We start from the raw sequence: 22076 nt of genomic DNA on the forward strand, positions 1-22076 counted from the left end.
CGGTGTGTTATTTGCAGATTTCTTTATAACTGGGATGATGGGCGTGGCCCACTCACTCCACTCAATCTTTGTAAGGACACCTGCACTCTCTAAGGCATCCAGTTCTGCTTCGACAGCTGGCCGAATGGCGTAAGGCACCGGTCTGGCCTTACAAAACTTGGGGTTTGCGTCTTGAGCAATAGTTATTTTTGCTCTAATGTCCTTTAAGGTCCCCAGCCCTTGTTGGAACACCTCTGGCGTTTTTGCCAATATTTTCGACAGCCTGCTTGTAATGGTTGTATCATCCTTGGTGGTCTCTACTTTTAACTCGTGTATCGACTTCCAGTCAAAATGGATTTTTCTTATCCATTCCCTACCCAAAAGTGGTGGTCCACCGTTTGGTAGGACGTATAAATAAAGTCCTGGCACTTTCCTGCCGTTGTATTTAACTGTTACTTGCATTTTTCCCTTCGGGTAAACTTTTTGTCCCGTATGTGTTTTTAATTTAATTTCCGTATCCTTTAAGGGAATGCGTTTGAACAGCCTGTTATAATCTTGTTCATTAATTACTGATAGGGCCAAACCCGTGTCCAGCTCCATATTAACTTCGACGCCTGCTACCTTCATTTTAACCCACATTGTGCTGTGGTCCTCCGTTTTGTCTACGCCATATAACTTGAGACATCCCAGACCTTTAGGCTCTGCTTTTGTGCCTTCCTGTGACTCGTCTGAGCTACTGTCAGACATCTTATGTATTTTTGTCCTTGCCTTGGTACTGCTCGGACTGCCCCCACTATTGGGTTTCGTACCCGACCGACAAACTTTCGCTATATGCCCCTTTTTTCCACACTGCCGGCATATTTTATCACGAAACCAACAATTACTTTGGTCGTGGGTGGTTTTGCCACAACGGTAGCATTTACCTTTGTGAAATGTCACCTCATGGGTGTCATAGCAGGTTGTGTTTGGTCGCATTTGAGCAGCACCCTGTGCTGCTGCTTCGTGGATCGATGCTATTTCAATCGCCTGATCTAGGCTGAGCTGTTTCTTGGCTAGCAACTGTTTTTGTGTACTCTCATTTAACATGCCACAGACAAATCTGTCTCTGATCGCGTCCGCCAAAAAGGCTCCAAACTGGCAATGTTTGGACAACCTTCTGAGCTCAGCTAAATAGGCTGCCTGCGACTCATCATTCCTTTGGTCGCGTCTGTAAAAGCGGTACCTTTCCGCTATAAATGGTGGCTTAGGGTTTAAATGTTCCTTTAACGTATCAACAATTTGGGCATACATTTTGTCTGCTGGCTTTTTTGGAGTAAGAAGATTCCTCAGCAGACCGTATGTTTTTGCCCCCATACAATTTAATAAGGTTGCTACCTTTTTGTCATCTTCCACCTTGTTTACTATGCAATAAAGTTCATGCCTTTCGATATAGGCACCCCACTCTTCTGTGTCCTCAACAAATGCTGACAACCAGCCTTCTTTAGACATTTTAAACTGCTGAAGAGCTTTTCCCGCCTTTCTCCACTAGATGGCGTTTTTATTTTTTTTATTTTAAACTGCTGAAGAGAAGAAAAAAAACTTTTCCCCTTTGTCCACTAGATGGCGTTTTTCCCACCTTTTCTCCTGCTGCGGCTAACGACCTCTCTCCAGCTTCGTTATTTTTGGCCCTTGCAGCTCCCGTTATTGCCACCGCCGCTATTAACAAAGACCTTCCCCTCTTGTGGCTTGCTAGTCCTCGTGGCTCCGTTTGTTCCCCAGATCGCCTGCCCGTTCTGGCCCTTGCAGCTCCCATTCCCCGGGAAGGATTTCAGTTTACCTGGCCCTGGGTGGACTTTTGCCCCGTGGCTCGAGCGCCCGTTCAGCCTCTTCTCTCAGCTGCTGCAGCCTCCGCTGGAAACCTCTCTCTCTCGCTCCGTTGCTGCCGCTCCTCCCGAACCCGGAGTGCTGGGCGGCCTCCTTCGGTCGACGCTGGACTCTGCAGGCTGGCTGGTAAGAAGCCTCTCTCCTTCTCTCTCCGTACTGCTGCCGTTCCTTTGTTGCACCGTGTACTGGTGAGTTCGAACCTTACTCGTCGCCAGTATAAAGTATGTGTCTATACTTAATCCAATAATGAAGAGACAGCTTGGAAGATTCAACGTAGGTCTTTACTTAATACCAACAGGCGGGAACTGAGGGGAGATCAGTACCCACAGTACTATTTATACCCCTATGGCCAGGAGTGGTACTACGGTATCACTACGCCCTACAAAGTAGTGCTGCCCTGGCCATAGGTTTAAAGTAACATACCTATTACATACACAACAGGACCAAGATCTCATTGGCCCAGTTTTTAAAAGATCTATTATTCAGGAGCCTAGATCTCATGTGCAGGCAGAGCAGACAGTTTTCTCTCTTGTGCTACAGATGGTGGAAAAGTTGGAGAAGTCCACACGTCCCATCTACAACACAATGCAGGAGGTATGGCATGGTGTGAGGCTCACCCTCGTGACCATGGCAGACCAGGAGACCAATGCAGACACAAGAAGAGGCCCTAAGGGCAATTGTTACTTCCACAGTGGCAGCATTGACTACTTCCATAGAATACCTAAAGACCATCCTAGGTCAGGGCTTTCAAGACTTAATTGGGACTGTTCAACCTGAACCCGTGCCCAGCACTAGAAGGAGTGGGTGCATATGCCACTGCTTCTCATGGCAGTGACAATGCCTCTGCATCAATGCAGCCCCATACAATGCCAGCACAGAAGGCAGCTTCTGGTCTGTGACTTAGTGCACACAAATGACATAACAGTGGAAGCAGGTTCTACAAGGACATTGGCAACACTGAAACAAATGCCACCTCACTCCCAGCCACAAACATCACAACCTCCTGACATTGAGCTAGCACTAAGGAGGAGGGAGAGGTTAGGGTCATGAGTGAAAAGAGTTTTAGGCACAAAGGATAGTCATGGTGACAAGAGATATAATGAAGGGACAAAATTATCATAAAAATGTGCAATTTCTGGCAATTTGTAGTGTTTCTGTATTTTTTCAAGGGAACCCTCTTACATGCTGATTAATCTTTGTAACTGTTCTCTCCCAGAGATGATATTAAAAATATTACAGATTAGTGAATGGTTCTCGGACAGCGAGGCAAGAATTATGAGGTCCCTTCAGTGCCCCAGCGATGCAAACTATTCAAATTGCGCCTACACTGGTAATGCACTAGGAGCACAATTTCAGGCCCTAAAAGCCTCTTTGCCAGTTCTGTGCTGGGAAACTGGTTTATAGTTCTTGTAAAGCAGCAAGTTTGAGGTATGGCGTATGGTGCATGGGGGTGAAAGGAATGGATGGGGGGATAGAGGATGTAGGCAGTAATGGGGGTGGGCATACAGGTAACTGGGTGGGACGAACACAGTAGAGGCAAGCAGGAGTCACGGTGGATGAGGGAGATCAGGTTACGGTATGAAAGAAGGTAGTGGTTAAGGACTACAGTGAAGATGTTTGGGTAACTGGGGAAGTGTGCAAGTGTCAATGTGCTGCAAATGGTGGAGGGATAAAATAATGCAGCTAAATTATCGTGAACAACGGCTTTCGAGATATATATTACAGTGAGAGGGAGTTAGAGGAGCAAATCTGCAGGGAAATCGCAGAGGTATGCAAGAGCTATAGAGTGGTGATATTGGGGGACTTTAATTACCCGAATATCGATTGGGATAATGCTAGGGTAAAGGGAAAGGACGGGGAGGAATTTCTGAAATGTGTTCAGGAGAATTTCCTTCACCAGTATGTTCTTGGCCCAACTAGAAAGGAGGCATTGCTGGATCTGGTGCTGGGGAATGAGGTGGGCCAGGTCGATCAAGTGTCTGTGGGAGAACACTTGGGTACGAGTGATCATCGTATCATAGAGTCATAAAGTTATATAGCACAGAAAGAGGTCCTTCAGCCCATCGTGTTCGCGCTGGCCATCAAGCCCTATCTATTCTAATCCCATTTTCCAGCACTTGGTCCGTAGCCTTGTATGCTATGGCGTTTCAAGTGCTCATCTAAATGCTTCTTGAATGTTGTGAGGGTTCCTGCCTCTACCACCCTTTCAGGCAGTGAGTTCCAGATTCCAACCACCCTCTGGGTCAAAAAGTTTTTCTTCAAATCCCCTCTAAATATAAGAACATAAGAACATAAGAAATAGGAGCAGGAGTAGGCCAATCGGCCCCTCGAGCCTGCTCCACCATTCAATAAGATCATGGCTGATCTGATCCTAACTTCAAATCTACTATCACTCTCCATCCCACCCGAACCCATGTGATCTCCCGGGAGAGGCAAAAAACCAGATTTTAAAAACCCAATGGCCAATTTGGGAGAAAAAATCTGGGAAATTCCTCTCTGACCCATCTAGGCGATCGAAACTCGTCCAGGAGATCACTCTGTCCCTATATTTTCTACAGTACTTAGCTTCTGTAAAGGCAATCTCCACCCCAGCCAGGAACAGGAATCAAACCATCTCCTGAAATCTAACAGAATTAGAACACAAGAAGTAGGAGCAGAACCAGGCTACACGGCCCCTGGGCCCGCTCCACTACCCACAGGGCCACGAACATTCCGAACCTAGACTCATGTCCAATTTCCTGCCCGCTCCCCGTAACCCTTAATTCCCTTTACTTCTAGGAAATTATCTATTTATGTTTTAATTTATTTAATGATGTAGCTTCCACAGCTTTCTGGGGCAGCAAATTCCACAAACCTACCACCCTCTGAGTGAAGAAGTTTCTCCTCATCTCAGTTTTGAAGGAGCAGCCCCTTATTCTAAGATTATGCCCCCTAGTTCTAGTTTCACCCAGCATTGGGAACAGCCTCACCGCATCCACCCGATCAAGCCCCTTCACAATCTTATATGTTTCAATAAGATCGCCTCTCATTCTTCTGAACTCCAATGAGTAGAGTCCCAATCTACTCAACCTCTCATCATATGTCCACCCCCTCATCCCCGGAATTAACCGAGTGAACCTTCTTTGTACTGACTTGAGCGCAAGTATGTCTTATCTTAAGTATGGACACCAAAACTGTATGCAGTATTCCAGGTGCGGTCTCACCAATACCTTGTACAACTGCAGCAATAGCTCCCTCTTTTTATATTCTATCCCCCTAGCAATAAAAGCCAACATTCCATTGGCCTTCTTGATCACTTGCTGCACCTGCATACTAACTTTTTGAGTTTTGTGCACCAGGACCCCCAGATCCCTTTGTACTACAGTACTTTCCAGTTTCTTGCCATTAAGATAATAACTTGCTCTACGATTTTTCCTGCCAAAGTGCATAACCTCACACTTTCCAGTATTGTATTCCATCTGCCAAATCTCTGCCCACTTACTTAGCCTGTCTATGTCCCCTTGCAGGTTTTTTATGTCCTTCTCACTCACTACTTTCCCTCCCATCTTAGTATCATCTGCAAACTTTGATATGTTACACTCGGTCCCCTCCTCCAAATCGTTAATATAGATTGTAAAGAGTTGGGGACCCAGCACTGACCCCTGCGGAACACCACTAGTTACTGATTGCCAGTCTGAGAATGAACCATTTATCCCAACTCTCTGCTTTCTGTTAGAGAGCCAATCCTCCACCCACGCCAGAATATTACCCCCAATCCCGTGATTTTTTATCTTGAGCAATAATCTTTTGTGTGGCACCTTGTCAAATGCCTTTTGGAAGTCTAAATACACTATGTCCACTGGTTCCCCTTTATCCACCCTATATGTTACTTCCTCAAAGAACTCAAGCAAATTTGTCAAACATGACTTCCCCTTCATGAAACCATGCTGAGTTTGTCCTATTAAATTATGTTTATCCAAATGTCCTGTTACTGTCTCCATAATAATGGACTCTAAAATTTTACCAACCACAGATGTTAGGCAAACAGGTCTATAGTTTCCAGCCTTCTGCCTACTGCCCTTTTTAAATAAGGGTGTTACATTAGCAGTTTTCCAATCTGCCGGGACCTTTGCTGAGTCCAGGGAGTTTTGGAAAATTATTACCAAAGCATCCACAATCCCTACCGCCACTTCCCTCAAGACCCTAGGATGTAAGCCATCAGGTCCAGGGGATTTATCCGCCTTGAGTCCCATTTCCTTAGTGATTTTAATCGTATTTAGCTCCTCCCCCCCTAGAGCCCCATGTTTGTCCAGTGTTGGGATATTCTTAGTATCCTCTACCGTAAAGACTGATACAAAATATTTGTTCAGCGTTTTTGCCATCTCCATGTTTCCCACCATTAATTTCCCGGTCTCGTCCTCTAAGGGACCAACATTTACTTTAGCCACCCTTTTTCTTTTTATATAACTATAGCAACTTTAGCTATCTGTTTTTATATTTTTTGCAAATTTACTTTCATAATCTATCTTCCCTTTCTTAATCAATCTTTTAGTTATTTTTTGCTGTCTTTTAAAGACATCCCAATCTTCTATCCTCCCACTAGATTTGGCTACCTTATATGCCCTTGTTTTTAGTTGGATACTATCCTTAATTACTTTACTTAGCCACGGATGGCTATCTTTTCTTTTACACCCTTTTTTCCTCAGTGGAATATTTTTTTTTTGGAAGTTGTAAAATAACTCCTTAAATGTACACCACTGATCATGTACCGTCTTACCCTTTAATCTATTTTCCCAGTCCACTCAAATCAATTCCGCTCTCATACCTTCATAGTCTCCTTTATTCAAGCTCAGCACGCTTGTTTGAGATCCAATAAGAACATAAGAACATAAGAAATAGGAGCAGGAGTAGGCCAATCGGCCCCTCGAGCCTGCTCCGCCATTCAATAAGATCATGGCTGATCTGGTCCTAACCGCCAATCCACTATCACAGAACCATCTCCTGAATCTAACAGAATTAGACACACGAAATAGGAGCAGGATCAGGCTACACGGCCCCTGGGCCTGCTCCGTTACCCACAGGGCCATGACCGATCCGAACCTAGACTCATGTCCAAATTCCTGCCCGCTCCCCGTAACCCTTAATTCCCTTTACTTCTAGGAAACTGTCTATTTCTGTTTTAAATTTATGTAATGATGTAGCTTCTACAGCTTTTTGGGGCAGCATATTCCATGGACCTACCACCCTCTGAGTGAAGTAGTTCCTCCTCATCTCAGTTTTGAAAGAGCAGCCCCTTATTCTAAGACTATGCCCCCTAGTTCTAGTTTCACCCATCATCGGGAACATCTTCCCCGCATCCACCCAATCCAACCCCTTCACAATCTTATATATTTCAATAAGATCGCCTCTCATTCTTCTGAACTCCAATGAGTAGAGTCCCAATCTACTCAACCTCTCATCATATGTCCATCCCCTCATCCCCGGGATTAACTGAGTGAACCTTCTTTGTACTGACTCGAGAGCAAGTATGCCCTTTCTTAAGTATGGACACCAAAACTGTACGCAGTATTCCAGGTGCGGTCTCACCAATACCTTGTACAACTGAAGCAATACCTCCCTATTTTTATATTCTATCCCCCTAGCAATGAAAGCCAACATTCCATTGGCCTTCTTAATCACTTGCTGCACCTGCATACTAACCTTTTGAGTTTCGTGCACCAGGACCCCCAGATCCCTTTGTACTTCAGTACTTTCCAGTTTCTTGCCATTAAGATAATAACTTGCTCTACGATTTTTCCTGCCAAAGTGCATAACCTCACACTTTCCAGTATTGTATTCCATCTGCCAAATCTCTGCCCACTTACTTAGCCTGTCGATGTCCCCTTCCAGGTTTTTTATGTCCTCCTCACTCACTACTTTCCCTCCCATCTTAGTATCATCTGCAAACTTTGATATGTTACACTCGGTCCCCTCCTCCAAATCGTTAATATAGATTGTAAAGAGTTGGGGACCCAGTACTGACCCCTGCGGAACACCACTAGTTACTGATTGCCAGTCTGAGAATGAACCATTTATCCCAACTCTCTGCCTTCTGTTAGATAGCCAATCCTCTATCCATGCCAGAATATTACCCCCAATCCCGTGATTTTTTATCTTAAGGAATAATCTTTTGTGTGGCACCTTGTCAAATGCCTTTTGGAAGTCTAAATACACTACATCCACTGGTTCCCCTTTATCCACCCTATACGTTACTTCCTCAAGAACTCCAGCAAATTTGTCAAACATGACTTCCCCTTCATAAAACCATGCTGACTTTGTCCTATTAAATTATGATTATCCAAATGTCCTGTTACTGTCTCCTTAATAATGGACTCCAAAATTTTACCTACCACAGATGTTAGGCTAACCGATCTATAGTTTCCAGCCTTCTGTCTACTGCCCTTTTTAAATAAGGGTGTTACATTAGCAGTTTTCCAGTCTGCCGGGACCTTTGCCGAGTCCAGGGAGTTTTGGAAAATTATTACCAATGCATCCACAATCCCTACCGCCACTTCCCTCAAGACCCTAGGATGTAAGCCATCAGGTCCAGGTGATTTATCCGCCTTGAGTCCCATTATTTTACCGAGTAGCACTTCCTTAGTAATTTTGATCGTGTTTAGCTCCTCCCCCCTTTAGCCCCCTGTTTGTCCAGTGTTGGGATGTTCTTAGTGTCTTCTACTGTAAAGACTGTTGTAAAATATTCATTCAGTGTTTTTGCCATCTCCATATTTCCCACCATTAATTTCCCGGTCTCATCCTCTAAGGGACCAACATTTACTTTAGCCACCCTTTTTCTTTTTATATAACTATAAAAACTCTTACTATCTGTTTTTATATTTTTTGCTAATTTACTTTCATAATCTATCTTCCCTTTCTTAATCAATCTTTTTGTTATTTTTTGCTGTCTTTTAAAGTTTTCCCAATCCTCTATCCTCCCACTAGATTTGGCTACCTTATATGCCCTTGTTTTTAGTCGAATACTATCCTTAATTTCTTTACTTAGCCACGGATGGCTGTCTTTTCTTTTATACCCTTTTCTTCTCAGTGGAATATATTTTTTTTGGAAGTTGTAAAATAACTCCTTAAATGTACACCACTGATCATGTATCGTCTTACCCTTTAATCTATTTTCCCAATCCACTCTACTCAATTCCGCTCTCATACCTTCATAGTCTCCTTTATTCAAGCTTAGCACGCTTGTTTGAGATCCAACCTTCTCACCCTCTAATTGAATATGGAATTCAACCATGTTATGGTCACCCATTCCAAGGGGATCCTTTACTAGGACATTTTTAATTAATCCCATTTCATTACACAGGACCAGATCTAAGGTTGCTTGCCCCCTGGTCGGTTCAGTTACATACTGCTCAAGAAACCCATCCCTAATACACTCAATGAACTCATCCTCAAGGCAGCCCTGCCCAATTTGATTTGTCCAATTAATATGATAGTTAAAATCCCCCATAATTATAGATGTTCCCTTATTACAAGCCTCAACTATTTCCTGATTGACACTCCGTCCAACAGTGTTGCCACTGTTCGGAGGCCTATAGACTACGCCCACTAGTGTTTTTTTCCCCTTATTATTCCTTACCTCCACCCAAACTGTTTCATTATCCTGATCTTTTGACCCAATATCATTTCTCTGTATTACAGTGATTCCTTCCTTTATTAACATACCCACCCCACCTCCCCTTCCTTCCTGCCTGTCCTTCCTGATCGTTAAATAACCTGGTATGTTTAATTCCCAGGCATTGTCACCCTGCAGCCATGTTTCTGTAATGGCCACAAGATCATACCCATATGTAGTTATTTGTGCCATTAACTCGTCTATTTTGTTACGAATGCTACGTGCATTCAGATAGAGAACTTTCAAAGATGTTTTGTGACACTTAGTTCCTGCTTTTGCCCTTTTTATTACTGTACCTTTTACTCCATACCTTCTGCCCCTTCCTGACACGCTCTGGTTTTTAATTTCCCCACTGCTACCTAAGTCTATGACCTTCTCTATTGTCATTTTTATTATTTGCTCTCTAGGAACCTCCCCCGCACTAGTTAGTTTAAAGCCCTCTCTACAGCCCTAGTTATATGATCCGCCAGGACTCTAGTCCCAGCACTGGCCAAGTGAAGCCCGTCCCAATGGAACAGCTCCCTCTTGCCCCAGTACTGGTGCCAGTGTCCCAGGAAGCAAAACCCATTTCTCCCACACCAATCTTTGAGCCACGCATTTAACTCTCTAATTTTATTTGTCCTAGCCAAATTCGCTCGTGGCTCAGGCAATAATCCAGAGATTATTACCCATGTGGTTCTGCTTTTTAATTTGGCCCCTAGCTGCTCAAACTCCCTCAGCAGAACCTCCTTCCTTGTCCTATCTATGTCGTTGGTACCATCATGGACCACGACAACTGGATCCTCCCCCTCCCACTCCAAGTTTCTCTCCAGTCCAGAGGAGATGTCCTTAACCCTGGCACCGGGCAGGCAACACAGCCTTCGGGACTCTCGCTCTCGGCTGCAAAGAACCCTATCTATCCCCCTAACGATACTATCCCCTACCACTACAACATTTCTTTTAACGACCCCCACTTGAATGGCCCCCTGCTCCACGGTGCTGTGGCCAGGTTGCTCATCCTCCCTGCAGTCCCTTCTCCTGTCCCCACAGGGAGTAAGAGCCTCGAACCTGTTGGACAAGTGCAAGGGCTGCGGCTCCTCCAACACTACCTCCTGGATCCCCATACCTGCCTCACTTCTAGTCACACCATCCTGACCCTGGCCACGGACTACATCTGAATTAATTAATCTAATTGGTGTGACTACCCCGTGATACACAGAGTCCAGGTAACTCTCCCCCTCCCTGATGTGTCTCAGTGTTTGAAGCTCGGACTCCAGCTCTTCAACACGGAGCCGGAGTTCCTCGAGCAGCCAACACTTACTGCAAATGTGATCACTGTGAGCATCAATGGTGTTCACCAGCTCCCACATATTGCAGCAGCAACACATCGCCTGATCTCCCATTCTATGTAATTAATTAAAATTTATTAATTTTATTCTTAAATATCCTCTGCCCCTATTCTAGATGGTGAATATCACACCTTAGAAACTATAAACCAAAGAGATTTAAGCTTAAAAGGGAGAAACACTTACCAACCAATCACTTACCCGCTTTCTGGTGACGTCACACTGGATTACTTTTTACCTCTCTCCTTCCAGACTGGAGACTGGTACGCCTTACCTGGTCTCTGGGACTTTTATAGCCCCGCTCTGCCGCTCAGGATTCCCGCCGACGCTGTGAGGCCTTACCTGGTCTCTGGGACTTTTATAGCCCCGCTCTGCCGCTCAGGATTCCCGCCGACGCTGTGAGGCCTTACCTGATCTCTGGGACTTTTATAGCCCCGCTCTGCCGCTCAGGATTCCCGCCGACGCTGTGAGGCCTTACCTGGGTCTCTGGGACTTTTATAGCTCCGCTCTGCCGCTCAGGATTCCCGCCGACGCTGTGAGGCCTTACCTGGTCTCTGGGACTTTTATAGCCCCGCTCTGCCGCTCAGGATTCCCGCCGACGCACTGAGGCCTTACCTGGTCTCTGGGGCCTTTTATAGCCCCGCTCTGCCGCTCAGGATACCCGCCGACGCTGTGAGGCCTTACCTGGGTCTCTGGGACTTTTATAGCCCCGCTGCTGCCGCTCAGGATTCCCGCCGACGCACTGAGGCCTTACCTGGTCTCTGGGGCCTTTTATAGCCCCGCTCTGCTGCTCGGGATTCCCGCCGACGCACTGAGGCCTTACCTGGTCTCTGGGGCCTTTTATAGCCCCGCTCTGCCGCTCAGGATTCCCGCCAACGCACTGAGGCCTTACCTGGTCTCTGGGGCCTTTTATAGCCCCGCTCTGCCGCTCATGATTCCCGCCGACGCACTGAGGCCTTACCTGGTCTCTGGGACTTTTATAGCACCGCTCTGCCGCTCAGGATTCCCGCCGATGCTGTGAGGCCTTACCTGGTCTCTGGGACTTTTATAGCCCCGATCTGCCGCTCAGGATTCCTGCCGACGCTGTCAATCTTCTCACCCTCTAATTGAATATGGAATTCAACTATGTTATGGTCACTCATTCCAAGGGGATCCTTTACTAGGACATTTTTAATTAATCCTGTCTCATTACACAGGACCAAATCTAAGGTTGCTTGCCCCCTGGTCGGTTTAGTTACATACTGCTCAAGAAACCCATCCCTAATACACTCAATGGACTCATCCTCAAGGCTGCCCTGCCCAATTTGATTTGTCCAGTTAATATGATAGTTAAAATCCCCCATAATTATAGCTGTTCCCTTATTACAAGCCTCAACTATTTCCTGATTAATACTCCGTCCACCAGAGTTGCAACTGTTCGGAGGCCTATAGACTACGCCCACTAGTGTTTTTTTCCCCTTATTATTCCTTATCTCCACCCAAACTGTTTCACTATCCTGCTCCTTTGAACCAATACCATTTCTCTGTATGATAGTGATTCCTTCCTTTATTAACATAGCCACCCCACCTCCCCTTCCTTCTTGCCTGTCCTTTCTGATCGTTAAATAACCTGGTATGTTTAATTCCCAGTCATGGTCACCCTGCAGCCATGTTTCTGTAATGGCCACAAGATCATACCCATATGTAGTTATTTGTGCCGTTAACTCATTCATTTTGTTACGAATGCTACGTGCATTCAGATAAAGAACTTTCAAATATGTTTTGTGACACTTAGTTCCTGTTTTTTCCCTTTTTACTACTTTACTTTTTACTCCATACCTTCTATCCCTTCCTGACACATTCTGTTTTTTAATTCCCTCACTGCTACCTAAGTCTATGACCTTCTCCTTTGTCATTTTTATTATTTGCTCTCTAGAAACCTCCCCCCCACTAATTAGTTTAAAGCCCTCTCTACAGCCCTAGTTATATGATTCGCCAGGACTCTAGTCCCAGCACTGGCCAAGTGAAGTCCGTCCCAACGGAACAGTTCCCTCCTGTCCCAGTACTGGTGCCAGTGTCCCAAGAAGCAAAACCCATTTTTCCCACACCAGTCTTTGAGCCACGCATTTAACTCTTTAATTTTATTTATCCAAGCCAAATTCGCTCGTGGCTCAGATTATTACCCTTGAGGTTCTGTTTTTTAATTTGACCCCTAGCTGCTCATACTCCTTTAACAGAACCTTCTTCGTTGTCCTATCTACGTCGTTTGTACCAACATGGACCACGACAACTGGATCCTCCCCCTCCCACTCCAAGTTTCTTTCCAGCCCAGAAGAGATGTCCTTAACCCTGGCACCGGGCAGGCAACACAGCCTTCGGGACTCCTGCTCTTGACTGCAGAGAACCCTATCTATCCCCCTAATGATACTATCCCCTACCACTGCAACATTTCTTTTTACTCCCTCCACTTGAATGGCCCCCTATTCCATGGTGCTGTGGCCAGGTTGCTCATCCTCCCTGCAGTCCCCGCTCCCGCCCTCACAGGGAGTAAGAACCTCGAACCTGCTTGACAAGAGCAAGGCTGCATCTCCTTCAATACTACCTCCTGGATCCCCATACCTGCCTCACTCATAGTCACACTGTCCTGTCCCTGACCACAGACTACATCTGCATTAATTAATTTCATAGGTGTGACTACCTCCTGAAACATAGAGTCCAGGAACTTCTCCCCCTCCCTGATGTGTCGCAGTGTCTGAAGCTCGGTCTCAAGCTCTTTAACACGGAGCCTGAGTTCCTCTAGCAGCAAACACTTATCGCAAATGTAATGACCGTGAGCCTCAATGGGGTCCACCAGCTCCCACATTTCGCAACACATCACCTGTTCACCCATATCTATGTAATTAATTAAATTTCTTATTATTAGTTATGAAGGCCCTCTGCCCCGATATAGATGATAATATTACACCACTATTTAATAGGACATACCAACTTAAAGGTACAGAAGAGAAGGAAAAGGACCTACCAACCAGCTGATTACCAACCTCCCTTTTGAATGCTGTCTGTGGGGCCATCCAGTTGAATTGTCTCGCTGCTCTGCTTCCGCAGTGCTGGATTAGCCTGAGAGTGGAAAGCAAAACAGAGCAAAAACACCCCTTCACCTCCCACTTGCCCGAACTCTGCCACTTACCAAACTCTGCTTACACTCAATGCACCACACTCAGCGCTGCCGCACTAAGCCCGCCCCTTTTTATACCCGGATTCTACTTCCGTTTAAAACTCCCCAACAGCTTAATTTACTCTAAAAAAATTAAACTTACATCAAATAATTAACTTTTTCACTCACTAAAATTCAGTAAATACACTTAAATGACTTTTTCTGCAACTTACCAAACTCTGCTTACACTCAATGCACCGCACTCAGAGCTGCCGCACTAAGCCCGCCCCTTTTTATACCCGGATTCTACTTCCGGTTTAAACTCCCCAACAGCTTAATTTACTCTAAAAAAATTAAACTTACATCAAATAATTAACTTTTTCACTCACTAAAATTCAGTAAATACACTTAAATGACTTTTTCTGCCACTTACCAAACTCTGCTTACACTCAATGCACCGCACTCAGAGCTGCCGCACTAAGCCCGCCCCTTTTTATACCCGGATTCTACTTCCGGTTTAAACTCCCCAACAGCTTAATTTACTCTAAAAAAATTAAACTTACATCAAATAATTAACTTTTTCACTCACTAAAATTCAGTAAATACACTTAAATGACTTTTTCTGCCACTTACCAAACTCTGCTTACACTCAATGCACCGCACTCAGAGCTGCCGCACTAAGCCCGCCCCTTTTTATACCCGGATTCTACTTCCGGTTTAAACTCCCCAACAGCTTAATTTACTCTAAAAAAATTAAACTTACATCAAATAATTAACTTTTTCACTCACTAAAATTCAGTAAATACACTTAAATGACTTTTTCTGCCACTTACCAAACTCTGCTTACACTCAATGCCCCTTACCTTGAAACTATGCCGCCTAGTTATTGATCCCTCTACTAAGGGGAAAAGATCCTTTCTATCTACCCTATCTATGCCCCTCATAATTTTGTACACCTCAATCAGGTCCCCCCTCAGCCTTTTCTGCTCTAAGGAAAACAACCCCAGCCTGTCCAGTGTGTTTTCATAGCTGAAGCGCTCCAGCCCAGGTAACATCCTGGTGAATCTCCTCTGCACCCTCTCCAATGCAATCACATCCTTCCTATAGTGTGGTGACCAGAACTGCACACAGTATTCCAGCTGTGGCCTAACTAGCGTTTTGTACAGCTCCATCATAACCTCCCTGCTCTTATATTCTATGCTTCGGCTAATGAAGGCAAGTATCCCATATGCCTTTTTAACCACCTTATCTACCTGTCCTGCTGCCTTCAGGGTCTATGTACATGCACACCAAGGTCCCTCTGTTCCTCTGTCCTTCCTAGGATCCTACCATTCATTGTGTATTCCCTTGCCTTGTTAGTCCTCCCAAAATGCATCACTTCACACTTTTCAGGGTTAAATTCCATTTGCCACTGTTCTGCCCATCTGCACAACTCATCTATATCGTCCTGTATCCTGAGGCTTCCCTCCTCGTTACTTACCACTCCACCAATTTTCGTGTCATCTGCGAACTTACTGATCATACCTCCTACATTCATATCTAAATCATTAATGTACACTACAAACAGCAAAGGACCCAGCACCGCTCCCTGCAGTACACTACTGGACACAGGCTTCCAGTCACAAAAACAACCTTTGACCATCACCCTCTGCCTCCTGCCACTAAGCCAATTTTGGATCCAATGTGCCAAATTGCCCTGGATCCCATGGGCTCTTACCTTCTTGACCAGTCTCTCATGCGGGGTATTGTCAAAAGCCTCACTGAAGTCCATGTAGACTACATCAACTGCACTACCCTCATCCACACACCTAGTCACCCCCTCTAAAAATTCAATCAAATTGGTTAGACATGATCTCCTCCTGACTAGGCCATGATGACTTTCCTTGATTAATCCTTGCCTCTCCAAGTGGAGACTAATTCTGTCCCTCAGAATTTTTTCCAATAATTTCCCTACCACTGATGTTAGGCTCACTGGCCTGTAATTCCCTGGTCTATCCCTACTACCCTTCTTGAATATTGGTACTATGTTAACTGTCCTCCGGTCCTCTGGCACCTCCCCTGTGGTCAGAGAGGTTCTGAAAATTTGTGTCAGAGCCCCTGCAATCTCCTCCCTTGCCTCACACTGCAGCCTGGGATACATCTCGTCTGGGCCTGGGGATTTATCCACTTTTAAGCCCACTAAAACCGCGAGTACCTCCTCCCTCTCAATACTAATTTGTTGAAGTATATCACAATCCCCCTGCCTGATTTCTATGTCCACATCGTCCTTCTCCATAGTGAACACAGATGCAAAATATTCATTTAAAACCTCACACACATCTTCCGGTTCTACACACAGATTGCCACTTTGGTCCCTAATGGGCCCTACTCTTTCCCTGGATATCCTCTTGCCCTTAATATACTTATAAAACACCTTGGGATTTTCCTTTATTTTGCCCGTCAGTGTTTTTTCATGCCCCCTCTTCGCTCTCCTAATTTCTTTTTTAAGTACCCCCCTGCACTTTCTATACTCCTCTTAGGCTTCCATTGTTTTTCACAGAAATCACAGAAACCCCACAGTGCAGATAGAGGCCATTTCGGCCCATCGAGCCTGCACTGACACATATCCCACCCGATCCCCGTAACCCCTACACCAACACATATCCCACCCTATCCCCATAGTCCTTTGTATCTGCCAAAAGCCTCGCTTTTTTTCCTAATCCATTCTTGTATATCCCTTGACATCCAGGGTTCCCTGGGCTTGTTGGTCCCACCCTTGACCTTTACGGGAACATTTTGGCGTTGTACTCTCTCTATTTCCTTTCTGAAAGACTCCCACTGTTCTGATGTGGATTTTCCTACAAGTAGCTTATCCAAATCCACTTTGGCCAGATCCTGCCTTATCATATTAAAATCGGCCTTCCCCCAATTTAGAACCTTTAGTTCCGGTCCACCTTTGTCCTTTTCCATGACTGCATTAAATCTCACCAAATTATGGTCACTGTCACCAAAATGCTCTCCTACTGACACTTCTACCACTTACCCGGCTACATTCCCTAGAATTAGGTCCAGTACCGCCCCCTCTCTTGTAGGACTTTCTACATGCTGGCTCAAAAAGCTCTCCTGGATGCACTTTAAGTCTTTAAGTCCCCTAAGTCTTTCACACTCTGACTATCCCAGTTAATACTGGGGAAGTTGAAATCCCCTAATATTATTACCCTATTATTTCTATACTTCTCTGAGATTTGCCTACATATCTGTTCCTCTATCTCCCCCTGACTGGTTGGGGGCCTATAGTACACTCCCAGCAAAGTGCTTGCCCCCTTTTTGTTTTTAAGTTCTATCCATATGGCCTCATTAGAGGAACCTGCTAAGATATCATCCCTCCTTACAGCAGTAATTGACTCCTTGATTAATATTGCGACACTGGCTCTTTTACACCCCCCCTCTGTGTCGCCTGAAGATTCTATACCCCGGAATATTGAGCTGCCAGTCCTGCCCCTCCCTCAACCATGTCCCTGTGATAGCAACAATATCACACTCCCATGTGTTCATCAACACCTTCAATTCATCTGCCTTACTTGGAAGACTCCTTGCATTAAAATAAATGCCATCCAGCCTTGCCATACTCCCTTGTGCCGTTACATATTTGCTCATCATAAGATTTAGATTAGCAATGGAGAGGAGCAAGGAACAATCTAGAGTAGAACATCTAAATTGGAATAGGGCTAACTTCAATGGGATGCGAAAGGATCTAGCCAGGGTAAAATGGAACCAAAGACTGACAGGAAAAACTGTAACAGAACAATGGGTGATCTTTAAGGAGGAGACGTTCCAAGTACAGGCTAGGTACATTCCAACAAAAGGGAAAGGTAAGGGAACCAAAGCAAGGGCTCCTTGGATGACGAGGGAGATAGAGAACATGATAAAACAAAAAAAGAGGGTGTATAATGCATGTCAGGTGAATTCTTCAAGGGAGAACCAGACCAAATACAATAAGTTGAGAGGGGAAGTGAAGATAAAAATAAGATTGGCAAAGAGAGAATATGAGAGTAGAATGGCGGTTAACATAAACACATGAGGGAACCCAAAAATCTTCTACTGGCATGTAAACAGTAAGCGGGTAGTAAGAGGCGGGGTGGGGCCTATTAGGGACAAAGAAGGTGATATATGTTTAGAGGCGCAAGGCAAGGCTAGAATGAGTACTTTGTATCGGTGTTTACTAAGGAGGTGGATGCTGCCAAAATATCGGTAGAAGTGGAAAAGTTAGAAGCATTGGAAGGGGTGAAAATTGATAGACAGGATGTACTAGAAAGGCTTAGAGTGGATAGGTCACCTGGTCCATATGGCTTGCATCCCAGGTTGCTAAGGGAATTAGGGGAAAAGATAGCGGAAGGGCTTGCCATAATTTTCCAATCTTCCCTAGATGTGGGGGAGGTGCCTGAGGATTGGAAAATGGCAAATGTGACACCATTGTTCAAGAAAGGGTGTAAGGAGAATCCTAGTAACTACAGGCCGGTCAGTTTAACATCAGTGGTAGGTAAAGTTTTAGAAACAATAATACAGGAAAAAATTAACGGGCACTTGGAGAGGTTTAAGCTAATTAAGGAGAGCCAACATGGATTTGTAAAAGGCAGATCATGTTCGACTAATCTAATTGAATTTTTTGATGAAGTAACAGGGAGGATTGATGAAGGGAATACAATGGATGTTGTCTACATGGATTTTCAGAAGGCGTTTGACAAAGTATCACATAGAAGGCTTGTTAACAAAATTGAGGCTCATGGAATAGGTGGGTCAGTGCCAGCTTGGATAAGGAATTGGCTTAAGGACAGAAAACAGCGAGTTGTGGTAAATGGCTGTTTTTCAGACTGGAGGATGGTAGACAGTGGTGTTCCCCAAGGGTCAGTGCTGGGGCAACTGCTTTTTTTGATATATATGAATGACCTGGATATTGGAATAGAGAGTAGAATTTCTAAATTTGCAGATAACACCAAACTTGGGGGTATGGCAAACAGTGAGGATGATACCAATCGACTGCAACAGGACATAGAAAGGCTAGCAGAATGGGCAGACAAGTGGCAGATGGAATTTAATACAGAGAAGTATGAGGTGATCAATTTTGGCAGAAGGAACAGGGAGAGGCAATATACACTTAATGGCACAGTATTAAAGAGTGTGCAGGGACAGAGGGACCTGGGAATTAATGTGCATAGGTCCCTGATGGTGGCAGGACATATTGAGAGAGTGGTTCGCAAAGCATATGGGATCTTGAGCTTCATAAATAGAGGTATTGAGTACAAAAGTAGAGAAGTTATGCTGAACCTTTATAAAGCGCTGGTTAGGCCACAACTGGAGTATTGCGTCCAGTTCTAGTTACCACACTTTAGGAAGGACGTGAAGACCCTTGAGAGGGTGCAGAGGAGATTTACCAGAATAGTTCCAGGGCTGGGGGATCTTAGTTACAAGGGCAGGTTGGAGAAGCTGGGTTTGTTTTCATTAGAGCAAAGGAGGTTGAGGGGTGATTTGATAGAGGTGTACAAGATTATGACAGGTTTGGATAGGCTAGACAGGGAAAACTGTTCCCACTAGTTGATGGTACAAGGACTAGGGGACACAGATTTAAGGTTTTGGGCAAGAGATACAGGGGGGGATGTGAGGAAAAACTTTTTTACGCAGCGAGTGGTGAGGACCTGGAACTTGCTGCTGGCGGAAGTGGCGGAAGCGGAGACACTCAATGTTTTCAAGGGGAGACTGGATAGGCACTTGAGGGAAATAAACTTGCAGGGCTACGGGGATAGAGCAGGGGAATGGGACTGACTGGATTGCTCTACAGAGAGCCGGCACGGACTCGATGGGCCGAATGGCCTCCTTCTTTGTCGTTATGACTTATGTTATGACTCTATGGGCTAAAAATTCACTTTGGGGCGCCCAGCTCGCCTGGGCGCCGGAATTACCGCTGCGCGCGGAGCCACTTGCGCCATCGGGATATTCAGTTTCAGCGCCCCAAACGGAAGCCGGCCGCTATACAAGGCTTCCCGCGCCCCGCTTGGGGCGCTGAAACTGAACATTGGCGTGCAAAGTGCCGCAGCGCCTCCCGCTGCGGCACGGCACGCTGCGGTACTGCAGGCCTTCCTCCCACTGTTAAGGGGGAGGTGCCTGCAACAGCGCGATCCACGCTCGCGAGTGCCGGCAAATGAGCCCGGCACCAAGGAGAAGTGCCGGGCTCTCGGGAAACAGCCGGCAATGCCGCGGGGGGGGGGGTGTGGGAGGCCGGGGACGGAGGTGCGGGGCCGCACCTCCACCTTAACTCGCGCCACTACCACCACAGGTAGGCCCCTGTGTACCGGTCGCTATTTGTGGCCAGCGCGGAAGAGGCGGCCGCGACCTAATATGGCGTTCGGGGTGGTAGCGGGGAGTTGCGCACACCTATGACGTCATCGGTGGCGGCGCAGCGCTACAGGCTAACGTCGCCATTAGCGCCCCGCTAAATATCGCGGTGGTTGCGGCCAGTGGCGCTAAAGCCTCTGAGTGGCCTCTTTGGGCGCAAACTGGTGGCGCAAGCAACTGAATTTCTCGGCCTATGTCTGTATCTAGGAGAGGTATGTCACACTCTTGACATCACACTTTGTTCCTGATATAAAAAAACTGTTTAAAAAAATGGCAGCCATTGACTTGGAGACTGAAATTTTCAAGCAATTTACTGGTGTTTAATCGACCTCTGCTGCAATCAGCCAAAATTACAAATTGCCTGGATTCTCACAGGGAGTACTTGAGCAGTGGTCTTAAAGGGATAGCCCAGGATAGCAGCTAAACATCAGAGCAAACCTCCAGACCCCAGACTATTTGTGAGCAATTCTACTGGAGGTCTGTTTGTTTAATATTAGTTGTGTCTTTATTGAAAATGTCTGGGAAACTATAATCATATTAAAGAGTGATGGAACTGAGCATAATCAATGGGGAAAAAAGTAACTGAAACTATCTTATTTTAATTTCAAGACGTCTTGCCAAATGTACGCACCAGGTGGTCATCTTACCTCCATACACTGGGAAGAAAACAATCAGTTCATTCAGGATTTGATAAAACGTAACAACCCAGCACAACCCAGCACTTGGATTGGTCTGAGTGATTGTCACAAGGTAAAGCTGACTGAGTGATTGTAGCCTGGACATTTACTGTTTCAGCAAATATTCACAGGTTAACTGAACATCGCTTAATGTTTCTGAGAGTTTCACTGTTTTCTAGAGCTGTGGTAAAATCTGCCTTTTAATGCTTGCCCATTGACCATCAATAAAGCAGCAGAATTAATAATCCAGACTATCAGGTCACCCCACCACTGCCCCCCCAACCCGCATGCATCCCCCTCAAGAAACCCACCCTCCATTATCCAGCTCGATGGGACTGCCCCTTCTTGCTTCCATTCTTACTTATCTGAAGATAGCTAGAGAATTTTTAACAATGGCTTCTTTTCCTACCCAATTTTCTCTGGAGTCCCCAAGCATCCACCCTTGGACCTCTCCTCTTACTCATCTACATGTTGCCCCTTAGTCATATCATTCAAACATACATTGACAACACCCAGGTCTACCTCTCCACTACCTTTCTCAACCGTTCCACTGATTCTGTGTTGTCAGACTGCTTGTACAGTTTCTTCCAGTGAAACACTGCAAAGACGAAGCTATCATCTTTGGTCCCCACCACAAACTCTGTAACCTTGCCAAAGACTCCATCCCTCTCCCTGGCCTCTTCTCAGGCTCAACAAGGCCCAAACTGAACTTCGGACTCCATATCCTCTCCATCACCAAGATTCTGTTCCTATTAGCTCTTCCAGCCCTACAACCATCCCCACTCCCAAACTCTACCTTTCTCTGACTCTGGCATCTAGTGTTTCCCTTCACTTTCTTTGCCCCACCATTGGCAGCAGTACCTTCAGGACCCTAAAGCCGATGCTCTGGGATTCTCTCCTTAAACCTCTTCACCTCCTTTATTTCCTTTAAAATTGTCCTTATATCCTCTTTGACCAAGCTATAAATGCATGTTGTTGTTGTATTTGTAGTAGTAGTTATAATAGAATGGCTGCTCTGTGATCCTCCAAGAGTGCAGTCTTCACAGCTGATGCTGACTGTATTTTCCAGTTTTATATTATGT

The 22076-nt window shown here is 45.5% G+C and overlaps 1 protein-coding gene across 1 annotated transcript in view; it reads left to right on the forward strand.

Moving 5' to 3' along the window:
• LOC147106172 (uncharacterized) overlaps positions 1–22076 on the forward strand; it is a 55650-nt gene that overhangs the window by 30763 nt on the left and 2811 nt on the right. Inside the window, exon 4 of the mRNA XM_086009792.1 lies at positions 20927–21067. Within this exon, the coding sequence (XP_085865918.1) occupies positions 20927–21067 (141 nt within the window). The remainder of the gene's footprint in view (positions 1–20926; positions 21068–22076) is intronic.

Source organism: Somniosus microcephalus, chromosome 16 (assembly GCF_052327205.1).
Source record: "Somniosus microcephalus isolate GS21.2 chromosome 16, FLI_Smic_1.0, whole genome shotgun sequence".
Taxonomy (NCBI): Eukaryota; Metazoa; Chordata; class Chondrichthyes; order Squaliformes; family Somniosidae; genus Somniosus; species Somniosus microcephalus.